The sequence below is a fragment of the Zophobas morio genome, unplaced genomic scaffold, assembly GCF_036711695.1.
Source record: "Zophobas morio isolate AGI-343-1 ecotype UQ-CSIRO unplaced genomic scaffold, CSIRO_AGI_Zmor_V1 ptg000017l, whole genome shotgun sequence".
In the NCBI taxonomy this organism is placed as follows: domain Eukaryota; kingdom Metazoa; phylum Arthropoda; class Insecta; order Coleoptera; family Tenebrionidae; genus Zophobas; species Zophobas morio.
The window spans coordinates 16,787,900-16,811,840 of NW_026972122.1; the positions used below are offsets into that span (position 1 = coordinate 16,787,900).

The 23,941-nt window shown below is 33.2% G+C and overlaps 1 protein-coding gene across 12 annotated transcripts in view; it reads left to right on the forward strand.

Annotated features, from left to right (window-relative positions):
• The window catches only part of Mbl (muscleblind), a 227,706-nt gene that overhangs the window by 172,921 nt on the left and 30,844 nt on the right, over nt 1-23,941 (forward strand). For 5 of the 12 annotated variants that reach the window (XR_010280658.1, XM_064057273.1, XM_064057271.1 and 2 more), the window contains exons 3-8: nt 13,910-14,080; nt 14,212-14,295; nt 14,503-14,685; nt 15,916-16,131; nt 21,676-21,783; nt 23,304-23,345. Coding sequence is in view for 10 of the 12 variants with exons in the window: in XM_064057273.1 (XP_063913343.1) it covers nt 13,910-14,080; nt 14,212-14,295; nt 14,503-14,685; nt 15,916-16,131; nt 21,676-21,783; nt 23,304-23,345 (804 nt within the window). In the remaining 2 variants the exon portion in view is untranslated. The remainder of the gene's footprint in view (nt 1-13,909; nt 14,081-14,211; nt 14,296-14,502; nt 14,686-15,915; nt 16,132-21,675; nt 21,784-23,303; nt 23,346-23,941) is intronic. The other 7 variants (XR_010280659.1, XM_064057281.1, XM_064057276.1 and 4 more) reach the window with 6 other exon arrangements.

Sequence of the window (23,941 nt, forward strand, 5' to 3'; positions counted from 1 at the left end):
GAAACGGGAGATCTGCTTTTTCGTACGGTACGCAGGAAGTAAAAATAGTATTATTTAACGTGCTAACTCTAACGTCTTCAAGTGACCCCTCCTTCCTATTTGTGTTTTACCACTTAAATTGTAAAAAAATGTAGAAGTTAGTACCTAATGTAGTTTATTCATAATCCAGTAATGTGATACTTTCAAACTTTTTAAAAGTTAAAAAGTATATAACTTCACTTCCATTTCAAGGGTGGAATGTAACACATGTCACTTATCTGTCACTTTCTACCTAAGAGATGGAAGTAAATGTCACTTCCACCCTGGAGATGGAAGTGAATGTCATTTTCTAACCTAAAACGTAAAAATTATAATACTTGTTAAGTTATAAACGTCAGCTTTTGGATTATTTTTTTAAAGCTATTTAAAACGGTTGTGCATAAAATAGTATACACACCTTGGGGAAAGTTTCATTCTCGAGAAATAGTTCACTTCGGGGCTGCGCCCCTCGGTAAATTGACTTTTCTCTCGAAAGTAATGAGACACTTTCCACTTCGGTATGAAATATACTTTCACACAATTTACTTTTTGAAATTGGTTGCAATTGTTTAGGCAAACTTGGCCAGTTGTGGAACTGAAAATTTCATCGTTAATTCGCGAAATTAGATGAAAATGTAAAAAGTCAGTACTTTCGGAATTTTTTAATTTGATGTACAATATGTCTAATTATTATGGGATTGTGTGTGTTCATCTTACTGAGTTTTATGTAATAAAAAATCTCCACACATATTACTTGGCAAAAAAATGTGTCAGGGAAACAAGCCCAGCGTATTCGGCAAGTAACCGTTAACTTCCTGTATCATCCACACTTGAGACCAAAATGAAAAATGTCGGTGTACTCATGATAGAGCGGGGAGAAAATAAATTTCGAGCCGCAACAGGTTGGTGGGAGGTTTTGATGGCGACAAAAAGTTTTAACGTCGTTGCCATGGAGATCATAATTTCGGCCTTTTCTGTGGTTGCACACAGACACGTAATGAAGGAGTCGTGTTGCACAATTAAAAAAAGTTTGCCGGCATAAGTGAGACGAATTAAGGGCGGAAAATATTCCGGAAAAAAGGCATTCATCCCGCGATAAACCGCCGGTGGCATAATTTAACAGGCTCTCTTCATTACTCCGCGCTAATTGTTCCTTTTTGCCTGCAAAGTTGGAAAGGAAAGCATTGATTATATAACGTGAATAGAAGGCTCGTGTCCTCACTGAGAAAAATCCTATTTGTCACTGTCGGCGGCGCGTTCCCTCGCACTTAGTGCGATGACCGTCTGTTTTCCCATTTACAAACCGATTTGTTGGTGTCACGGCGGCGCCTTATTGCGGCGGCACCGCGGATGAAATTAAACAGCCGCCCCCGCAATAAAAAGGACTGGAAAACTTAATAAACCGGATAGACAATGTTGGCGTGCGAGGGTCAAGATGACCGTTCTCGGACATTTGAGATTGCCAAAGCAGGTGGACTCCGGGGACGCGTTGAACCGCTGCGTCAACCTCGATTATCAACATTCCGTGCCAGAAATGCTCTCCATTACGACAATGCTTCACATTGTATAGCCATACCTTCGGGGGTGGTGCGAAAATTAACCGCACTCTCTGTGGAACTCGGCTGTTTGCCGCACCACTACTACTCGACCCGGAAAATGGACATAATTTACACTAATTTCACCGGGAAACTTTGCGCAAGTAGTAAGCTATTTGATGTACTGCCGACAGTTGCGTCAAGATACATCCTGTCGGTTTTCTATGAATAACAGAATTCTCTGTACTTCAAAAAATAGCATTAAGAACAGCGATCGTGAGCGAGTGTTGTTAGCTAATTTTTGCTTGGAATAATGTCCATCTGGCGAACGGCCACTTTCATGCTTTCTCGACGTGTGACTGGTAATCTCCGGAACTACCAGACTGGGTGTTGTTAAATTTCATATTTTTGGAATAATCTTATAGATCATAAAACGTTAACCAAAATTTGTCTCATTATTCCGCCAATAATTTCATGACGTCACGTTTACGTAATAAATTCTATTTATATTTTATACAGTAATCTACGATTGTACTTGTGGTTTCTGAATTTCTTTTCATTTCTTACTCAAAGCACCCAATTTTTCTTGAAATAAAATAACACTTTTTAATTTAATCTAGAAACTGCAAAACCAAATTCTCTGAAATCTTCCAAAGATGTTACTAAATCGCAAATGAAAATTTATCCTGTTTATTCCTCTACTTCCCAAAATTTGGTGACGTTACCTTAAAAGATTTCTGGATAACCTTATTTAAATTATAGAAATATTATGATAGACTTGTGGTTTATCATAATTTTTATATGATTTACACAGGTGACTAAAAAAATTAAAGAATGAAATAATTTATTTTCTTAATCAGATCAAGAGCGGTTTAACCCTTTTACTCTTTCCCGAATATTTGGGAATACAGTACTGGTATTAGTAGATATAACACTGCACCTTTTAAAATTGATATACATGCCCTTGCTAAAATACTAATGAATCATAAAATTTTGTAATGGAAAATCTTTATTGTAATTTATATGGGCTTATCATTAAAAAAACCAAATTCGCAAATCATATTTGGAAGAAACTGAATTAACACATTCTAGAGAAGTACTGCCTAATAAATACCATGGACCAATTTTTATTTGCAGTATTAATATAAACTTTTTGTTTTTAACTAAATTTGCTTGCTGATCGATAACTAAAACTACTCGACAATTGTCAAATTCTTTCGCTTGTCATGCAGCAATCAAAGTTTTGTCATAAATTTGCGAACCTATTTAGACAAAGAATAGTTGTTTGCATGAGTACTCTTAACAATCTATTTAATGTCATAAGCCGACTATCGACTAAAACAACTAAAACTAGTAAATTTGACATTTTTGTATCGTAAGTAACTTAAAAACGTAAAATCAACCGCGTGACTCTAACATAAAAATATGTATTCAAGACACCATCAGCATGGAAAACAAAATCATGAGGAAGGAAATTGTCGACGAGGTCTCCTCGTGAAGTTGTTTGCAGTTCAAGTATTGCCTAACTTAAGAATAAGTGGGTTAAAAATCAGAAACACACAACGGTGTCTCTGATAAATCCACAAGCGATCTAATGTCAGAAAAGAATACAATTGCTTTCTCCGCAGTAACGTACATGATCATTTTTCAATTAACCTGTGCGCACACTGTAAAAATACAACTGGCGACACCGCAATGTTTAGATTCCACTTTTGACATGGGGGAAAAGACTGGATATGTTATGATTGTTATGAATTACGATGTGGTATGCTCGTCAAGTTTTAGAAAATGGTGTTTTTTAATTTGGCCATAAACTATACATCTAAATGTATTGAAAGCGATTAAATTCCATAATAGCAATCACAGCCGAGACAAGACAAAACGGTTAAAATAAGCAGAAGAAAATCAAACACTGGATAAAAGAAAAGGAAAAGCTGTACAAAGAAAGAGAGTAAAACTTCTTATCAAGAGTCCCGTTTGTAGAAGAGGAGAGAATGTAGAAAAAGAGAAAAGAAACGCAACAAAAGAGACATATAATCTAAAGAGACCCCGGAGTGTAAGCGAGCGGTACGCAATATTCAGATAACAGAAACGTGATTTCGCAGTGCGTCCCGTATATTAGCACGGAAATATTCCTATTTACCAGTACGGGGGCAGAACGAACGTATTACAGGTGGTTTCGATATTACTGCCCAATAAAACATATATTTAACGAAATAACATTGACCAACTGTTGGCTTCCTACTGGGTGATGACTTTCAATTTTACATAGTTAAAACACCGATGGCCCTTTGCTTGATAGTCACTGAATCGTCCCGCTCGCTACTAAATGCTATCTTCATGGTCCTAAGCATAAAGTTGTTTTGAAAAAACTAGTTAATTTAGATCTTGTGGCAAAGTCTGTAACCACCATAAATTCGTATTGAAAGATATCTAAAGGAATGTTCCATTACATGCCGAACGTAAGAGTTCCTTCGGTTTTAGATTTGTTTCTACCTTAAGATTATTTGATTATATAACTCGTAGGTATATGTTTTTATATTGAGTAAATGCTAAAAGAATATAAAAATGAAATTACAATATCAAAGTAAAATCGCCCTTCTCAGTAGATTTTCTTTCGTTGGATCAAATGTACTGTTTACGGCAGTCAGAGAACAGACAAAGAAAACACAATTACTGCGTTTATACCGTACCATCCATTTCACTGAGATACACTTTCAGAATTGCATATTTTGTTTATTTAACATCTGTTTCATAGAAATTTATTAAGACGATGTAGTTTGCGTTAATTTATCAAAGTATTTATTTTACTTTTATGTGCACATTGCTTCGATAGAACGATTGAAATGGATCGGAGAAAAAAACAGTAACGTGTTTATAGACTATAGAAACGTGTATATAGAAGAAGAATTCAGTTTAGTCTATAAGGAAGATTCGACTGGTCACGCTTTTGCGCGAAAATTAAATTTTAAGTGTAGCGATGTAACAAACTTCATGTTGGTTTTCACTGTATTCTGTTATTTTTTATTAATGTGTAATGTGTATATATGTGGAAAATGTTCCTCTTCAATACACTACAATACAATGATTACAATCACTTTTTTCACGAACAGAACTGTTTCGAACTGTTTTTGGAAAAAAAAATGGTCGAAGGTTGTTTTGACAGAACTTCCCTCGCCCCTGAAGTACCAAAAAACATATCCAACTTTTTCGAAAAATGATGAAATTTGATTATCCGAATGTTTTTTTTTTTTTTTTTGAGAAGTTAAAATAAAGACATATGTAAAGTTAAAGCAAATGTAAAGTATTGTGTTGGGCGTACGTGCCATATGAATTTTCTTTGATAAAATTTTGTGATGAGGTCATCAAGGCACATGTCACTTTGGATACGTGCAGTGTAATACTAATGATAACAGTATTATATTCCCAAATTTTGGGGAAAATGGAGTCAGCCGTTCCCAATTTAATCAGTAAAATAAATTGATTCATTCATTAATTTTTATGAGTGACCCTGTTTAAGAAATTTAAGAACTCTTAATGCAATGATAAATCATAAGCAATAGAGTGATCATATTTTGCACATTTTGGATAGGATTTATTCGGCAAAATTTTGAGATGAAGTCATCAATTTTTGGGAGTGTATAAACGAATAAATTTTGCTTACGATTTACCATGCTTACGATAACTTTAAAATATTTACATGATTTCAGAGCGTTCTGTTATATAATATTGTTACACAGTTTTGAATGTTTTATCAAAAATTCTGGTTGTCTAAGGTGAACATTTGACACGGATTCTCACACCACAAGTGCAGAAGTATCTTATTTTGTAACATTTATGTAAATACTATTCTAAATTTTGCCGCTGATGTTCCTAATATACATAGAAAATATGACAACAATCAGTCCAGTAGTTTCGGAGATTACTTGTCTAATAAAAATCGATACAGATACCATACGGGCAAGCAGACAGACGACGGATACACGAAAACGGAGACCACTTTTTTCGTACTCTAAAGGTCATGACACGTCCAGAAAGTGGCAATTCACCTGATGGACTCGATTACTATACTTCCTTAGGTTACGCTCAGGAAGTAAAAATGTTTCGTCACACAATTACACGAAATTTACATTTGATTCTTTGAATTTTTTTTTTTGTATATTTATTGTCTGTAATATTTATTTCATAGACATTTAGTACTCTGAAAATAATAATTTGGTGGGTTAGGAGGTCGCATCAACTATAAGAAGAGCAGTCAGAATTATTGCTGCAACATAAAATTCATTTTGCGTGTCTTCAACTGTATCATTAAGATTAAAAAATCTGTCCTTACTTTGCAGTATTTGTTTCTGTATGTTAACTTTACAGTTTAATAAAAATGGAGCAGTGTTTTTTGCAAACTCATTGAGAGAATTTTTGTGATGAAAAATCTAGGAGATATTTTTGTTTCCGTCTCTGCTGAGAGATTACCCTGAATTTGAATATCTTCGTTATATTGTATTTTATAATTACTTTGTTTACCCAAAGAGGGATAATTCAAATAATTAGCATTCATATTTCAATTATTCTAGCTTGTACAGAAATTATGACGTAATTGACCCTAGCAAGTTGACCATCCTTGATTTCTACACAAAAATTTAAATGTAACAAGACGTGTGTGTATAACTTAGAGTCATATATGCATTGACGTGCGTTTTTAGTCAAACTATTCACTGCCCATGGAAATAGATATTTTTACTAGTAAATACATTTACATTTCGGATTTGCTTTTTATTGTATTCTTAAGTGCTACATACATACATTTGGTTATGTTTTGTGTGGACTAGTAGTTTTAGAATGAGAACGAATTTCAAATTGTAAAAAAATGAAAACTACCCTTTAATAACGGCATAAACAAAATTATATTAGATTAAATTTAAATGCGCCAATAAATAATTTCATTAAAATTTTTCTTCGACAAAGTTTTTAAATATATTAAAATTTGTTCCGGTTTCGTATATATGTACATATTTTCCGTTTTCTATGTAATCGAAAGCAAAAATTTACGTACCCATATGGAATTTTGCACTCACAATTGTCACGTTTTTACAAATATTTTTCTTCTACTTATCGCGAATTGAAGAAATTCAACTCGTAAAGAACGTCAACGTCAGTGTAACCTGGGGCGATTGTCGTCGCAAAGGACGTTGGTCGTAAAATGCAAAAGTTTTCCTGAAGCGGTAATTCCAAAGCGCGTTTTTAGACGATCCCTAAATTTTCATTTTTCATAAAATATGAGAGCGTTGTTAAAACAAAATTTAAGAAAATTGCAAGAAGTTAATCCTACTTTAATTAAACCCTGAATTTTAATTAAATAAGTAAAAATTAGAGAATTCACTCGGAAAATCTCCGAATAAATGCTTGCGCGCACATTTTCATTGCTAGTTCAGGCGACTGAACGACCAACCCATCAGACTAGCTTTGACGATAGTTAGAACTTTTACGTAAAGTAGCTGATACTGGAACAGTTTTTTCCTTTCGCTTTTTCTCTTCCATTCGTCCGCTTCAGCGTTATCAAACGGAGCATTGGAGCAAAAGAAATTAAGAAGTTAACCGCCAATTCTCCACGGGAATTTAATATCCTTTAGATTCTCTTCTTTTCCCCTGATCTAAAAAGGCTAATAGCGGCTTAGTTTTATGGCATGGATGGATTAAAAATGCAATCAATTATGCATAATCAGAAATCGTTTCTTGGATGGTCACTTTACTTATATTTATCTAAAATTATTTAGTGGTTTTGAATTTTAGACAGATGGCTCAAGTATAAGATGTTCTTAATTTTAAACAAAAACAAATAGGAGTATATTGTATTGGGTTGACTGGAAAGTAGTGCGGATTTTAAAGCAAAATTCAGATTCTTTTTTTATAGACAGACTTTTTAAATGTATGCCTTTAAGATGCCTATTTAGAAAATTATCCCCATGCAAAAATTCAAATTGCACACATTTGAATTTTGCATGGGGATGTATAGAGATTGTTCTATCCTCTTTTCCGGAAAGGTAAAAGTTCTGTACAAGCTCAAAGAAACATATGTACAATGGATGGTGCGGGTGTTGTAAATGAATGCACCTGCCAGAAAATGTTTGTACAATTTCGTGTTGGAGAGATGTACGTCGAAATTGCTCCCCACGCCGGTCGACCAGTTAGTACCAACCAAATCACAACTTTAATCAATTGTACTCGACACATAACAGCCAGCAATTGGCCAATCAATTGTTTTTGATCTGTCAAATTGTACGTCTGTGCTTACTCATAAAAAATTACTTCCGATTCGTCCTATTCTCCAGCTCTTAAGCTTTCAAATGACCACTGTACCTTTCCTTGCAAAATTCTCTCAGCCTTATAAACTTCGGTTTTTTTTTCGACCTAGTCAAAAATCACTTTGAACATTTGTTTGCTGAAAAATGCCAAGGATTCTACAAGAGAGGAATTACGGAATTACTTACTGAATGATGGCAAATTGGCATGCATGCAGTTTAATTTTGCAATTATTGCGTTTTATAAACTTCTTTCAATTTATATATATAACCTTGTTTTAATGTTAATATTTTATTATTTGCAACCAAAAAATTAAACATAAAAAGTCCTGAATTGTTTATCAGAAGACTGAGAAACTTTTAAGGAAAGAGTGGGCACAATTTATCAAACATCTTATTTTTTGTACACGCTTTACTTATACATTTGACTTCATGTAATCAAAGCTCTCATTCAACTGAAATGATTTATATGTATATTTATTAAAAATGTAAGTAAACGACATTACTTAATTTTACTCGATAATTTAAGCTTAATTATACTAATTTCTTATTTTGGTTACGTTTGAAAACCTGTCCAAGGGTTGTTTCAGTAGGTAGTTCAATCTCGTTTTGAACTTATCATATGTTCGTAATTCGTAGTTTTTTAATTTAGAAGTTACAAGTTTGCAAATGGAGTATTTAACTTTATAACTACTTAATTGTGCTGTTTATTTAATGAATAGCATATGTATGTCTACGTACGTATAGGTCAGGTATTAATTACAATTAAAATAATTATTGATCACATGTCGCTCATGAATACAACATGATGTACATTGTTTCTACGTGCATACTGAGATTACTGTCAGTTTCGATTTATTCATGACGACCGGAATATAAGTCCCGTTATAAATCTACTACAAGCTCTCCCTACAGATGCGAGTTCTTGTAAAGTTTTGGGAGTTTTAAGCTCAGTTTGCCATCTTTCTCTTCTCTCAATAAATTTAATGAGTTTCCTACTTTGGCGGCATGTATTTCATTTCTCTTGTCAAATGTATTTCAAGAAAACGCGTTTCAAGTAAAGACGATCATTACATAAAAAGAAAGTTTTTTTATACCTTTAATGTAGAACTATCGCGTACGTTTTGTGGTTCACAAAAGTTTTAGGCATTAAGAATGCATTTAATACGTTATTATAACAAATGCTTTATGAATTTTTAATTGACCAGCTTTTTCCTAGTGCAAAAATACTATAAATTTCTGGTCAAAATTCTTTTTTCGGAGCACATTACTCGTTAAAACTTCTATATATTGTGGTGGTAAGTATCTTCGAAAATAGTTTATTTCTACCTTCGATGGCACAAAAGTTTTCAGTAGTTTCTTAGTAGTTTAAGTAACACTAACCGGTCACTACATGTCTTCAATAGTAATTTATTTTCTCTGTGTTGTAATAACGAAAATAATCTAAAATCCAGAATTAAACTCCAAAAGTAGTTTAATAGTAATGTATTATTTAAAAGCGAATATCCCTCTGAGGGCGCCTCTGGTCCAGTTGCTACATCATTTCTTATTTTGAAAGGTCGACATGCCATTCTATCTTTGCAAGATCATGGAAGCGTTTGGGTCGTTGGGGAACGACCCGGTCATGTATCGGATTTATGTTGTACAGCCTGACAAATGACGCTTAAGTTAACTTACAAGTCTCTAGGAAGTTTTCAAAACGAGCAAACATTTACTGCTCGAAGTGTAAAGCCATTACCGACTTTGGGAAGTTTTAAACCTTCACCAGTCGCGCTCTGTTGGAGGCTCGGTAATGCACTTTGTTCTTGATGCGAATTTTACATCCTTAACTGACTGCATAGTGATTTCTTCATCCTTCTCACACATCAAAGAGTTGAGCTGATTATTTCTTATAACATTCCATTAAACACTTCTGCGATTTTGTTTTGTTAATTTTTTTGTCTCAAATATGTACGGCCACAATCTACATCCATAATCGTATAGTTTGAAAGGTTTTAACACGTAGTGAAATAAAAATCATCTATCAGTATTTTTTATTAACGAATCGTCCTGGTGTTTTCCAAATTTTGATAAAATTTCTTAAATCTAAAATTATCTAAATAAAAATTTATGAGCGCATACATGCAAGGTAAGCGATTTTGAGTGTAGTGTAATTTAGTAAAATGATCCGCAACAATTACAGCTGTTTTTATAATTCCAAACACCTCTTTGCCCTTCGTCCATAACCACTTATATAAAACATATAGTCATTGTGACTCCGAAACTTATTTTATTTCGAAAAACCTTATATACACTATGTAATTACATCTGGGCGTCTACGTTGCGATATTTTGCGTGGTGACATTTACCATTTCCAACCTTTTCTCGGTTGGCTGCCCGCTTTGGGGTGCCACGCCACGAGGTCATTCCACGCATAAGGCGGCATATAACCTGGCATTTAATTCTCGGAGTAACATTCCAGATTAATGTCAGTTGATTTTTACTATTTAATGTTTGACGATAAAATTTTACCAGATAAGTGATTGGACATCATTTATTGAAGCAACATAATAATGAATAAGTAAAAGTAAAAGTTCCTTGGAGTGGTGAATACGTCTTTGGCTAACTTCTAATCAGTTCATACAAATTATGAATTAATTTTGTACATTACACAGTAAAACTAATGGTTAAGGAAATAATATAAAATACATTCACATTTTAAAGAATGTTTTGTGGCAACATGACATTATTTGCTTCGAAAGGCTAAGCAGCCGACTCGACTACGTAGAACCAATTCTCAACCGTAGACGTTACTGATGTAATCCAAACTTGATGGTATCGCAGTCTGCAGAGATCAACTCGCATGGGAAACCGGCTTGAATACAGACAAGTGCAAATGAGATTGAAGGTTATTCTGAAATGTCGTCACATGAGAAAATATACAAGAATTGTACCGAAAACCGATAACAAAAAGTAAGGGTAAACACAGGGATTAGCTCCGTAACTTTAGTATATTGGATGTTACAGTTTTTAAGTTCATATTTTATTCACTCATAAAACAAAACTTTGAGTGGCATATTGTTGCATGAGGCTTTTTTTTTATGTTATTTATTTATTTTTTTAATTATTACAGATATTTAAAAACGTTTTATATACATACCACTCTTGCTTCGAGATTGAAATAATATTTTTGCATAATTATTGTCATTTTTTTAGCATTTTAGCTCTAAATGTTTCGTTTGTTATTACTAGGTCCAAGAAGGAACTTCGGTTTTACAGAAATATTTAGAAATAGTTGCATGGATTACATTCGATTATGCAGCAAGGCTTACCAGTTAGGATTTACATAAATGACTAATAAGAATTATAATAAGATTCCCATTTATCGTGGTTCAAAAGCTTCAATTGTTGCACTTTGTTCGTGTTTTTGCATGTGCGAAATTTCTACAATAATAACTGTTAATTTTAATAACGTAAACAATTTCAGAACTGCATCCATATTACTAGGTTATAAGGATGAATAGTTTTTACTAATTTAATAGGAAATCTGTTTTCAGCAATCGCCACACTGGTCTTTCAAAAATTTACTTAGAACTTTCAAAATTTGAAATTACGATTAACATTTAAATAAATAAGTGGAAATACGACTGGATAAAACAAAAATCATTCTTCCGATTTCCAATAAATGCCCGAGCACCACATAAACGAAGTAAAACGATTCGCGAAACTCGGAATCACGTCCGCTTAATTGAGGATGCTCGAATCATTGCATCATCAATCGCAGGATAGGCGGTCGTAAAAGGACTAAATTTATCAGAAAATGGAGCTCGTGTCTGTACTTCCATTGTTAAATTGCGCAAGTCATTTAAAAGTTCCATTACATTACAGAGGGATGTGTCGGACTCCATTACAGAATTAAAACAAACAGGCAACCGTCTACCTCAATGCAATAAGCATACAAAAGTTCCAAATATGTCATTTTCATATTCTTCCGATGTGTCCGTAAATAGTATATAGTGAGTTTGCAACACATATATGTCATTAGAATTGTACATATGTCATCATTCCATATATGTATCATTATAAAAACAGTTGGTGTGAACCAATCATCACCTCTATAGCATTTGCCAAAATTAAAAACCACCAACACTGCATTCTACCTTGAAAATACAACTGACAGCACCGTAGCATTAAAATTGAAGTTTGACATGGGGGAAAACAAAGATAGGTTATAACTAATTTATACTCAACTCTGCAGATTTTGAAAGGGTTTTGACGTTTTTCAACATTTTGAAGAGAGATAGTAAACTTAAATTTAGTATAATTGACTTAATTTGTTTGTGCTTGCATGTTTCGTGATGACAACTTTGACGTTCGATACGTAACTTTGTAATGATATAATATAAAAATCACCCCTGGAGTTTTTTTTAATTTTAGCAAAAACTATATATTCATTTATTTGTTATCACTGTTAATATTATCAATTCATTATTATTAACATGTTCCGAAAATTTACGGAAATTAAATGCTCAATATTTTATTCAGTATTTCGCCATATTTTTTTACATAAATGTAGTATTTTCATAATACTTTATAAATGATGTAGTGGACATAACTAGCAAGCTAAAGTAATGTTGAGTAAAATAAATATCACATTTCGTATTTTCAGCGAATACAGTGACCTATCTATCTTTTCTACGTCGCAAATGAAAGTACAGTTTATACTCGACATTCTTTCCACAAGCGAATCAACTTCTCTCCAAATCAAGTTATACGAAAAACCATATAACAAATTATGTGACAATATAATTACTAATAAATAATAACATATCAATACTCAAAACCTACATGTGTTTGTTTTCAAGAAAACTGTTGCAGTTTTCTAATAGCTATTTATGGTATAAGTGAATAAAAATGAATTTTATCCAACGAAAAACCAGTGTCGCACACGAAACGAAGCTGAGTGTGATAATGTTTTTGAGTGGATAAAATTCGTTTATTCACGTGTATGATACAAGATTTTTTCCAATTTCGCAACATTTTTCAAAAAATTTATTGTTTAGGTAATCCATATACATAAATATTAATTGTACTATTACTAATATGATGAACATTTGAAGAAGGTAAATTGCCTAAGCTGCCTGTACTTTCGTCACGGTCAAATTCAAACGATGCTCCTGGACTTTCATTAGGATTGTTTTACAGTTTTATCAAGCCTTGCAAATTTTAGTTGAATATCCACACATCCATAGCAACGAAAATTTCAGTGGTAGTGCGAATTTTTAGATTTTTTACTTTATTCGTGTTGTCAATGACAGTGTGAATAAAGTGTTGCTATAAACCATGGCCGACTAGTATAAAGATTATGGCCTGTCCAAGAGGTACCATACGTGCTGCCATCTATTAATAATTCAAAAACGAGAAAAGAATTATTAACATTTTTTAAAAGGCACAAAGGGATTCATACCGAAACAAACCACCATTACACGTTTTGAAGTCTCATAATGTCAAATCAAATTAAAATTTTGCAAAATTGTGAAGTGTAATTATTAATAGATGGCAACACGTATGGTACCTCTTGGATAGGCCATAATCTTTATACTAGTCGGCCATGCTATAAACATTTTATTCATCTTTTCGATTAAACTATTGTTTTAATAGCGAGATTTAACATACAAAATGAGTATTTTATTAGTAGAAATTGGAAAAAATATAGTAATAGTACAACTAATATGTATACGGATTACCTAAACAATAAATTTTTTGAAAAATTATGGCAAATTGGAAAAAATCTTGTATGATACACGTGAATAAACGAATTTTATCCACTCAAAAACAAACACTTTTATTCACTTATACCATAAATAGCTATTCCTCCATCCTTTATGAGAACATGTACTTTTTTATTGGATGAATTGTTGTTATCTGGTAACGCTGTGAACAGTAATTCTTTGATAATAATAGGTACATGATGCCTTGAAAAATATATGGAAGTTATGCTACAGGAGTTTGATTAAATGGCACTGTTCATAAGTTGTGTTTAACTATGGAAACCATTTTTTAACAGTATCTTTTTTTCAGGGTCGATGTAATAGAGAAAAACCTCCCTGCAAGTACTTCCATCCACCGCAACACCTCAAGGACCAGCTTCTTATAAACGGTAGAAACCACTTGGCATTAAAAAATGCACTTATGCAACAAATGGGCCTAACACCCGGACAACCCCTAGTTCCTGGCCAAGTTCAGGCGGTAGTAAGTATTTCAAATTTTGTTGGTATTAGCTTGTTGTTTGTTATTTTATGAATATTTTATTAATGTAGCGAATGCACGCTGCCTTGTTTTTTGCATGTAACGTGGTGTTGGTACTAATTGGGTTTTTGTTGGAGGTGGACTCGACAGTAGACAGCCTTCCTTTGACCTTCTTCCCCAATTTCTCCATGTCAATAGATGAGCAGTACGCAGTCATGGTAAAAATCCTAAAATTATCCTGTCTATATCTTAAAGGCTTTGCAAACATCGTGCCCGAGACCTTCTCAAAAGCGTTTCGTCTTACTTCCACCAACAAAATTGTACTGTTATTTCCGTTTATTCTTATTTTCGCTGAGCTTTTGCTGCTTTTTTTTTTCGTACATTGAAGTAAATATTTGGAACTCGCTAATAACTTTGTCTTACAGGCCGCCAATCCGTACCTGACGGGAATGCCTCAAGTTGGCAGTACATACAGTCCGTATTTCGCACCGGGTCCTATAATGCCTACAATTATGGGTCCAGATCCTACTGGAGTGGGATCACCATTGGGCGTAGTTCCACAAACAGTTGTAGCGCAACAAAAGATGCCTCGTTCCGATAGACTAGAGGTACGATACGTTTTTTTAATATTCTTTACCACGGAAGTGTGTGTGCCAATGTCGGATTATATCACACCTACAGAAATGGGGAACTGTATATATCAATGTTTTTATTTTATTTATTTTTTTATTTAGTTCAAACTAATCTTCAGCAACGGTCTCTCTTTTTAAAATTCTGACAAAAATAATTTTATATATTTTTTTTGCATGGTTTTTCTTTACTTTTGTGTATTTTCCCTTCATTTATTTTTCGGTTTCAGGTACTAATAAGTTTACTTTGTTGGTGCATCCTGTTATTAAAATGGTCTAGAAAACTTCACAATAATTAACACTATATCAACACTAACACACGCTAATGTAGCGAAATAGATAGTCGTAGACCAAACCCCTCTCTTGTACATATATATAACTTGAACATTAGTACTCGCTGTACATAAATTTATCATTTATGCTGTTTAGAATTTTTTATTGGTATACTTTTTACGAGCACTTGTAACTTTCTATCGATTTTTATTGTGCACGGTGTGCTGTTATTGAATTTTGTCTATGTAGTATTAGTACCCTCCATCCTATTTTTACCGCCGGCAAGTAACTCTTTGGTCTTGCTTTTTCGATAGAAGGTTATTGATTTAGATGATCATTTAGTTTTCACTGTTCACTGAACTCTTATTGCACCCAAACTTTGACAACTAAGTTGCCAAAACATTGTTTTCATTATTGATACACATAGTATTTGTGGAACATTAAGCCACCATAGAACTTTCACTACCGACTCACGACCATAAATGTTATACTATGTGGTCTTTCTGGATTTGCAATACTGTGTCGACTTCAGTAAGATAGTTATGACCAGCGAGACCAACGTAGCTCAGGTTAAGTCAGAACATCATCAATTTGATATGACAGAGTAGTACAATCTGTGGTTGAGTGTGGGTAGTAGAAGTTTGATCATGACTATACTATGATGCCGCTTGTTCTGGCAATTGAGTTGTCTGCTGAAATCTTCTTATGCATCGGAACCCACTCACACTGACTAAATGATCAGCTGTTTGGAGAGCTCTGATTATGAAACCCGTAGGTGATTAGGATGTAGAAGCTGCGTCCAACCGACTGTCCGTTATTCGGCGTCGACGTTGTTCAGTACAGAACCATGTCGTCGTCAAGCGGTAATCGGACAGCCGGGGCAGTGATAAGATGCAGCGGTGGCTTGTGCTGATAACAGCCGGGTGTCTGCTGTAGGTGTGCCGCGAGTACCAGCGCGGGGCGTGCAAGCGAGCAGAGTCAGAGTGTCGCTTTGCGCATCCCGCTGACTCTGTAACTGCCAACGAGGACGGCACTGTCACTGTCTGCATGGATGCAGTCAAGGGCCGCTGCAACCGCGACCCCTGCCGCTATTTCCACCCCCCTCTGCACCTCCAAGCCCAAATCAAGGCCGCACAGTCGCGGGCTAGCGCGGTATGCTACGCATTTTTAGGGCGCACGCTCGCTATTTTCTCTATTCTGTCTTTTTTTATTTTTCGTTTTTATTTTTTATTTGACATTAAACCAACTGATAGCCTTTACTTATTCAATATCACCAGCTATCGGTATGGTGTTTGTCCCATTTTCTTGCAAGCTAATAGCTCGTAGACTTGTGTTATCGTAACTAATAAAATGCGGAATCTTCCTTTGTATCCTAGTTTCTCCGGGGAAGGTTCCAATTTTTTTTTTTTTTTTTGTTTGGGTGTAAGTTGTTTCCTATATGTGGACGGCTGTTGACCCTCCATGTCACTTTTTTAACTGTTATGTAATAAATTTATTTAGATTCAACAAACGGGAGGGTTCCAGCCATCACGATCAAGAACGTTTCGTCAAGACTTTTCCGGGGAATGTTCTGATCGCAAATCCTTTTTCCAAGAGTTTGTTATTGTTAGTTATGGCAAGCAGAAACTGCAATTCCTGATGCAATGAAATGTGCTGTTATTGTCTTTTAAACTAACTCGGCCCTTTTTTTATATATATAAGCAGTTGACTGTATTGTTTTCTATGTAGTTGTCCGTAAATATATAGCTTAATCGGTTTTCACATACGAGATGTGTTTTAATCTTCCAACTGAAATATAGTTTTTGTAGGTCATGCTCTTCTTATGATATTTTTTTAGCATGGATGCTGCCATCTTCACTTTCTATGCTCTGCCAGCAAACCCTGCTAACAGTCTTTGACGCACAATATTAAGTGTACACTCACATATAGTCATTAATAGACTATTGGATTAGTTAGAATTAAAAATTAAACACATTTAGACAACCGTATAAAACGAACATGTACACAATATATTTCGGGAAAAGGGTAGAAAGGTGAATCTGGAAGTACAAACTTTTTTTTCAGAATTATCAGTGACGAATACAGAGCTTTTTTATGCGTTGAAATTGTAACAATGAATGGTTTACAAGAATGTTTCAACACAATATAATATGTATGTATGTGTGACATTGCACTATCTTGTACTTTCGGTTTAGTTTCTGTTGGATCAAAACTGTTTAAAAACATTTCACTTCTTCTTTTTTATATAAAAATTGTTCGCGGTAGATCGTATGGCTCACTCATTTCGAACGAAAACTACACTTAAATTTCTTCGGACACCAGTTTTCTAGTAAAAATGTAATCCTCTTGTTGTAAAGTAAAATGTAATAACTTTGTGACTGTAACTGTAACAAAAGTCGGATGTTGACTGAAAGTGTAGGACAGTTAACGACTACACAACAACCTACATGAAGAGAAATTTTATATCGCAAAAAATTATGGAAATCACTGCCAGCACTTATAAGCCGTGCGGCCAGTTTTGCTACCTTTTCTTAAACATTAGGTATGCCATCTGCCCCTATTTATATAAAATGAAGTAGCGTATAATGAAATAAGCAGAAGAAAATGAAAGGAAAATTTAGATTTATTACCTCTATCATTTTATATAACAAGGTGCATAAAGTCGGGCGCTACTTTGACTCCAAACGATTTTTAACTCCTAAAGGAACTCTTAATCAATAGATAAATTATCTCTTCGTTTCAGAAATGTCTAGAGTAGAACATTATACACCTTCATTCAAATTAATGTTTGGATTTAATTGTACACCCAAAAGTCCTGAAAACTACTGTCCGCTTAAAAATAGATAATGCTATCGGAATTTCACATGGACGGTGTTTTCTTTAACTTGTAAAATCGATTATTTTTCTTTTTGTAAATAAGTGGCAAATGTATTAATTACTCTTTAACCAATTTATGTGGCTTGAGTATGTGAAGAAATACAAAATATCGAATACGTCCTAGTACAGAAAGCAATGTAGAAAATGAAAACTGTGTACCACGCTAAAAGACAATACAATTTGGAAGGACGTCCTGTTCATCTTTCTGTTATACATCTATGAATACTAAAGATAGTCGTTGTTGTAGACTTTCATGATTTTACTTTACTTCTTAATTAGACTACATTTTAACAGTGTGATCTTGATCTTTTTTGTGTATCTAAATACGCAGTTATTTGGCCTAGCTATCATTTACATGTCACAGTGTCTGCAGAATTTCTTAGAACTGGTGTTCTTGAAATAAACCAATTTATAGGTGTGTGATATCATTGCGTCAAGAATGTTTGTCTGTATTGCCAGTTTTTTTGCTTTAATACCTGTTAATTTTAATTCATGTTTGTGAATTTTCAGGTGGCGTTGTGCAGACTTTTCCTTTTTAATTGAATATTTCTTGAGCTGTAATTGAAGTTTTATTTTTATGTATATATTTCATCCCGTTTTCAGTCTTAATTTCTTTTAAAATTAGCTGCTTTGAATGTTGTTAAAAGTGCTTGCTATTTATCAAATAGATGCATGCACTTGTATAAAATCGTTCCTTTTAATGTAAATTTATTGAATTTGTTAAACTATGAAATAGTATTCATAAAAGTACTTTCAGTTTTTTAAAACAACTAAAATCTCATAACAAAATTTGCAATATTTGTAGATGTTACATAGTGTGCAGTAATATAATAGTTTATTAAATCCACAGTATTTTCTAAATGAAAAACAAATAATTGTCCTTTTCACTACTGTTGCTTTGCAATGTTAAAGCAGTTAACATTATTCAGTTTCATTTAGTGAAAATGTAGCATTTACAGCAAAACAGTTTTCTGAAGAAAAATATTTATTTTCTATATTTTTTCTAAAAATAAATTCAGAAATAATATAAAATGAACTAATATTGAATTTGTAATCTTTTTAAAGTGAACATTGAATTAGCACACATAAAACACCAATCAGACATGATTGTGAGTAATTCCTTGAACTTTGTTTAAATGATACATTTATCTTTCGTGTCAGCCTAGCGAAATGTTTATTCACAAGATTCTTAACAAATAACTGTACGTCTTAACTGAATATTGGATCTTTGAGATAAAAAATTTTCATTTCAAATTTAATCCCGCAATTTAGAATGAAGATATCTCCAAAATTTGCTTTCAATGTGCACTTGAGCAAAGAGTACATGTGAGTTCCAAACGCTATTGGTCGATATTTTTTTCTAACCATTTGTAAATATTTTTGTTGCACACTTTGTAATTACCAGAACGGGCATCTCATGATTTTTTAGCTTCCAGATTGCATGCTAATTTTAGCTTAAGTTTTCACTTATAGTCTTTTAAGTGAAGCCGAAAGCACTTGCACTTTTTCACGTTACACTTTTCCGTTGCAGCTAAGTTGCTTTGAAATTATTATGCATCTGCATGGTCCTTATTATTCAGTACCAAAATGCGTATAGTAGAATTTTTAAAATCTTAACAGAATAATAAGGATTGCAATGAAACGAGGCCACAGTTTGCCGACAACGTAACTGAAAATCATGGGTTGCGTCTAGTCGTTTATGTTTGATATTTACAATATCCTGTCAATTTTTTTTTTTTTGTATTCTCTACAGGTAATCCAGATCTCACGTACCACCCGTTACCGTATATTTTTTTCGGGCAATAAAACTGTTGTTCTTTCCATTAATAAAAAGAATACGATTTTTGTTCTACAAACGAATGTAATGAACTAATTACAACCATTTTTGACTTATCCTAGGTGAATGAAATAGCTTTTATATGTTTTTGATAAGAAACTGTTTGATTAAAACTATAACACTAATGTTGAATAAGAATTTTAAATGTTTTGGCGGTTCGACACGTTAATTTTATTCGTGTGTTCCTATCTTATTAATGACATTAGGTTCAAATTTCAATTGGAAATGCTTTTATCTATGGTTTTTGATTTCCATAAGTGCAAACGTTGGAAAGGCTATATGAATAAAATAACTTATTTCGCCTAAATACATTTCACGCTACAGTAAACGAAAAAGTGAATTTTAGGTGAGAGGAGAGACTTTAAGTCATACTACTTACATGACACAAAAATATAAGTATAAAATAAAAAAAAAGAATTTTTTGTTTGGCAAATTATAAAGAAACCGAATCTCCAATTATATCAAAACATCTATTTAATAGTAATACTTATTCTAGTGATGTTGTTCAGGACAATTTATCTTTAAATATGTTTAGATGAGAGTAATCTAGCTTTTATATCAAGTAAACCTGGATGAATGACCGGTAGTTTAATGAATTCTAGTATGCAGCAATGTTAGAACCGTCGCATTTTATTCTCAAAATACTACAGCACTAAGGGTACTGTATACACGTAATGATAGACATAATTGTGTTCATTTTTCTTTGATATAAATACGAAATTTTACTAGCCTGGTTTACTAATACTTTTTTGATTTCTGTAAAATTTAAACTTGTTTGTTTATTTAAATAGTTGCATATTATCTGGTAATAAAAGAGTGTAATTGCTATTTATAATTTTCTAAATTAATTTAAAAAATATATGTGTATACATATAAGAATAGGCGTTACAACACATTTATCAGTGTGATGGGTCTTTACTGTATTTTAATCAAATTCTGAAATAGTGGGCGCATGCTTGATTAAAGTCTATTTGTAGTGGCAGAGAATACAGTTAATGTACCAGAACTTATTATAATTGGCTGTACACTGTTCTGAATTAAATGTTGTCATAGGGCATAATATGTAATAATCTTTATTTTCCTCATTTAAGATCCGCTTCGGGTTCCGACACTTAATTTTCACATTTTTTTCGGTGTGTGATATAAACAAGTTAATTCCTGGAATTAAACCTATCGAACGACCTCTTTTTACTTTTTGTCTTCTTTATTTATGAAAATTGTATAAATGTTGTATTGTTTTAAAACCAGTAAGGATTTTCATTAAAGATTTTAATGTTAGAACTCCTATGCTTAGGTCACATATACAACACTTGATTTAGTGGGACATAGCACAGATTTTTTTATTGTTTTATATCAATTGTATCTTTTGGTTAGAATAGCTTATCCTGTTTAAAAATATATAAAAAAGAACGATTTATTAGTGAATACAATCTTCATTGTGACTTAGCACTACACGTTCGTTTGCGAAGGTTAATGACATCCACCTAATACAAAATCGTGATTAGTTCATTATATATTAACATTTGTAACTCGAAAGTCGTACTGTTTGAAACTAAAAAAAGACAGCTATTTTTGAACTTGCTTAAAGAAAAAATAACGTTAACCGGTGACACGCAAGTTCTGGGACACTGTATATATAACATGCGATTAAGATAATTTGCAATCGAATTGTTCTCGGAATGAAATTGTATGTTTATTTTAAATGTCAAATATACTTGATGCAAACATACTATTTCACGTCCAAGGATAGCTTGCTTGGAAATAATTTCGATCACATTGTATATATATTTGATTTTGATCGCTGCCAGACTTGCGCCATTCCAGACCATGCCGATACGTACTGTTTGTTCACATACCTACTGACGATGTGTAGTATATAGTCAGACGCTCAGAGTCAGCGTACATGAATTAATTTAGTGCTGGTTTGTTTTATTTACCCCGTTGGGCGGATGTGCTTGGTCTTGTTGCTGCTCTACTAATAGCCCGCTGCCGTCTCGCCCTTGCTGGCGCCTCCCCAGGCTACCGCCGCCCTCGAAATCGGCAAGAAGAGGCCCCGTGAGCCTAGCACCGCCGACACAGATCTATTACTGGTACCATTTGCGCCTTGCTTTGCATGTCACTATTTCTCTTGTATTGTGTACACGCCACGCCACAATTCTGTTTTTAACCGACTGAACGCCAACTGATGACAACATCCATGTTCACAATGATGGCAGGGTACAGTATTTATCGTGCTACCTTAGTGTTACCTTTAAAATGACATTAATAATTTGCACATTTAGTTATCGCATGCATGTGTGTTTAGGAACGCCACCATACAATAAGCCTTCGAAATTAGTTGTATATAAATCATACCCCGATCATTTTCACTACATCATATGTCCCTGTTTTCATTGTGAACTATGCTTATCCTAAAGCTTTTGCTTCTCACCATAACGTAATTGGCGGCTTAATTTTTACAGAAAGTGTACACTATGCAAATATATATAAAATCACTTTTGTTGTAACACAATCATTATAATAACACACATTCACAGTTACAGTAACGGGTAGCGGTTTGCATCTAAATTAATTAAAGTATGTTGTGCAGGATTTTTCCGTTTAACTAAAACAAATATCTTGACAATCCACTGCTTTTAAATATGCAATGCTTTTTCCTTTAGCAAGTTTTGTAATAACAGCAAAAGAACATTAACTCCAGCTCGAACTTGTCCAGTAAAGTTGCTGTTTTTTTTCACTTCTCTTGTTTTTAGAGATGTAACTTTGTGAATTATAGTGGTCATGCTTTCTTGCAAAATTGAGTATTGAATAACAAGACTAGTAGTTTGTGGCATTTTTTAATTCATAATAAATTTTTTCGTAAAATATTGCACTGATTCGTTTAATTTGAAAGCAGTTTTACTTTTATTTGGTGTAACATAAAATTCACATGATGAAAGTTTGTAGTCTGATTTTTACTTAAAGGTCAGCGTTCTTTTTTGTTGATACACTTTTTTAAGCTTTTTTTTATTTTATTTATTGTCGACACGATTTTGTTGTAGAAGTACGCGAACTGCTACCTGAGTCAAGTTGTTAGCATGTTGTGAGCTATTTTATTTTGCTTAGAAAAATTTTCCCTTTAACATATTTAAAATTGTCCTAGAAACCTACGCTTTTCAAGCTTTGTGCTTAACGAGTTTTGTACATGTGTGCATGATCAAAACGATACATATTCGACTGAATTAATTTTATCACCAGGCATTAAATTGGCTTTCGTTACTCTTTGTTTATTTAACTTTCAATTTTTACAGTTTTCCACTGTGGACCTATTAAAACTCGCAACATTCTAGCAACTTTAATTACAGCAAATACAATTATTATTAATTTGTTGTCTGTGATTAATATCATGAGAGTATTTCGTCTGTTGATGAACTACCTATCAGATGAAATAGTTCTTTTTGTAGACTAACTATATATCATAGGAAGTGGAAAATTTTTACCGATCGCTGTCGTTTGTATCTATTCTAGAGCATGCAGGTAATTTGAATTGCAAACAACGGTAACAATTATCCACTTTATCCAAGTGTCTAATTGCAAAGACTAACGAGCTGTTACATTTTTTTTATTTCAGATGGATATGAAATCTGTTGGGTCATTTTATTATGATAATTTTGTAAGTACTAACATGTTTTGTTTTTTTATTTATATATCTTTTTATTTTTAAATTAATATATTTTAACAAAAATACACCGAAATCTGAGGCCTGAAATCAAAGATGGATCAATTCAATATTTTTTTTTAATTTAGTTTCGCTCAGGTTCTAGGGATAATAGAGTAAAAATTTGATTATACGCTTAAGTGATCTTGGACGTAAATTTCTGTAAGTAATCTATATTCAAATCAAATTAGTAGGTAGATACAGACGCGTGTATTAATAATCTTCTTCGTTTTCTCGTATTAATATAGCAGTTTTATTTTATTTATTTATATTTTTGTAAATGAAAGACAGAGTTACAGTTCTTTGATCTAGAAAAACAATATAAAAATAGATGGAATATGTATTAAAAAAAAGGCAAATACTTTCGCATGGAGCACAATATAATTTTCAAATCTTTTTTTTTTTTACGTTTATGAGGCCAAAGAAAATTGTTATTTATTGGCCTAGTTCGTGTAGAGAATGCATCACAAACAATTTTTACTGCGGTACTATTTATTTATCACGTGCGGATTAACGTTAGATTGATTGCAATACATAAACTTGTACAAAAA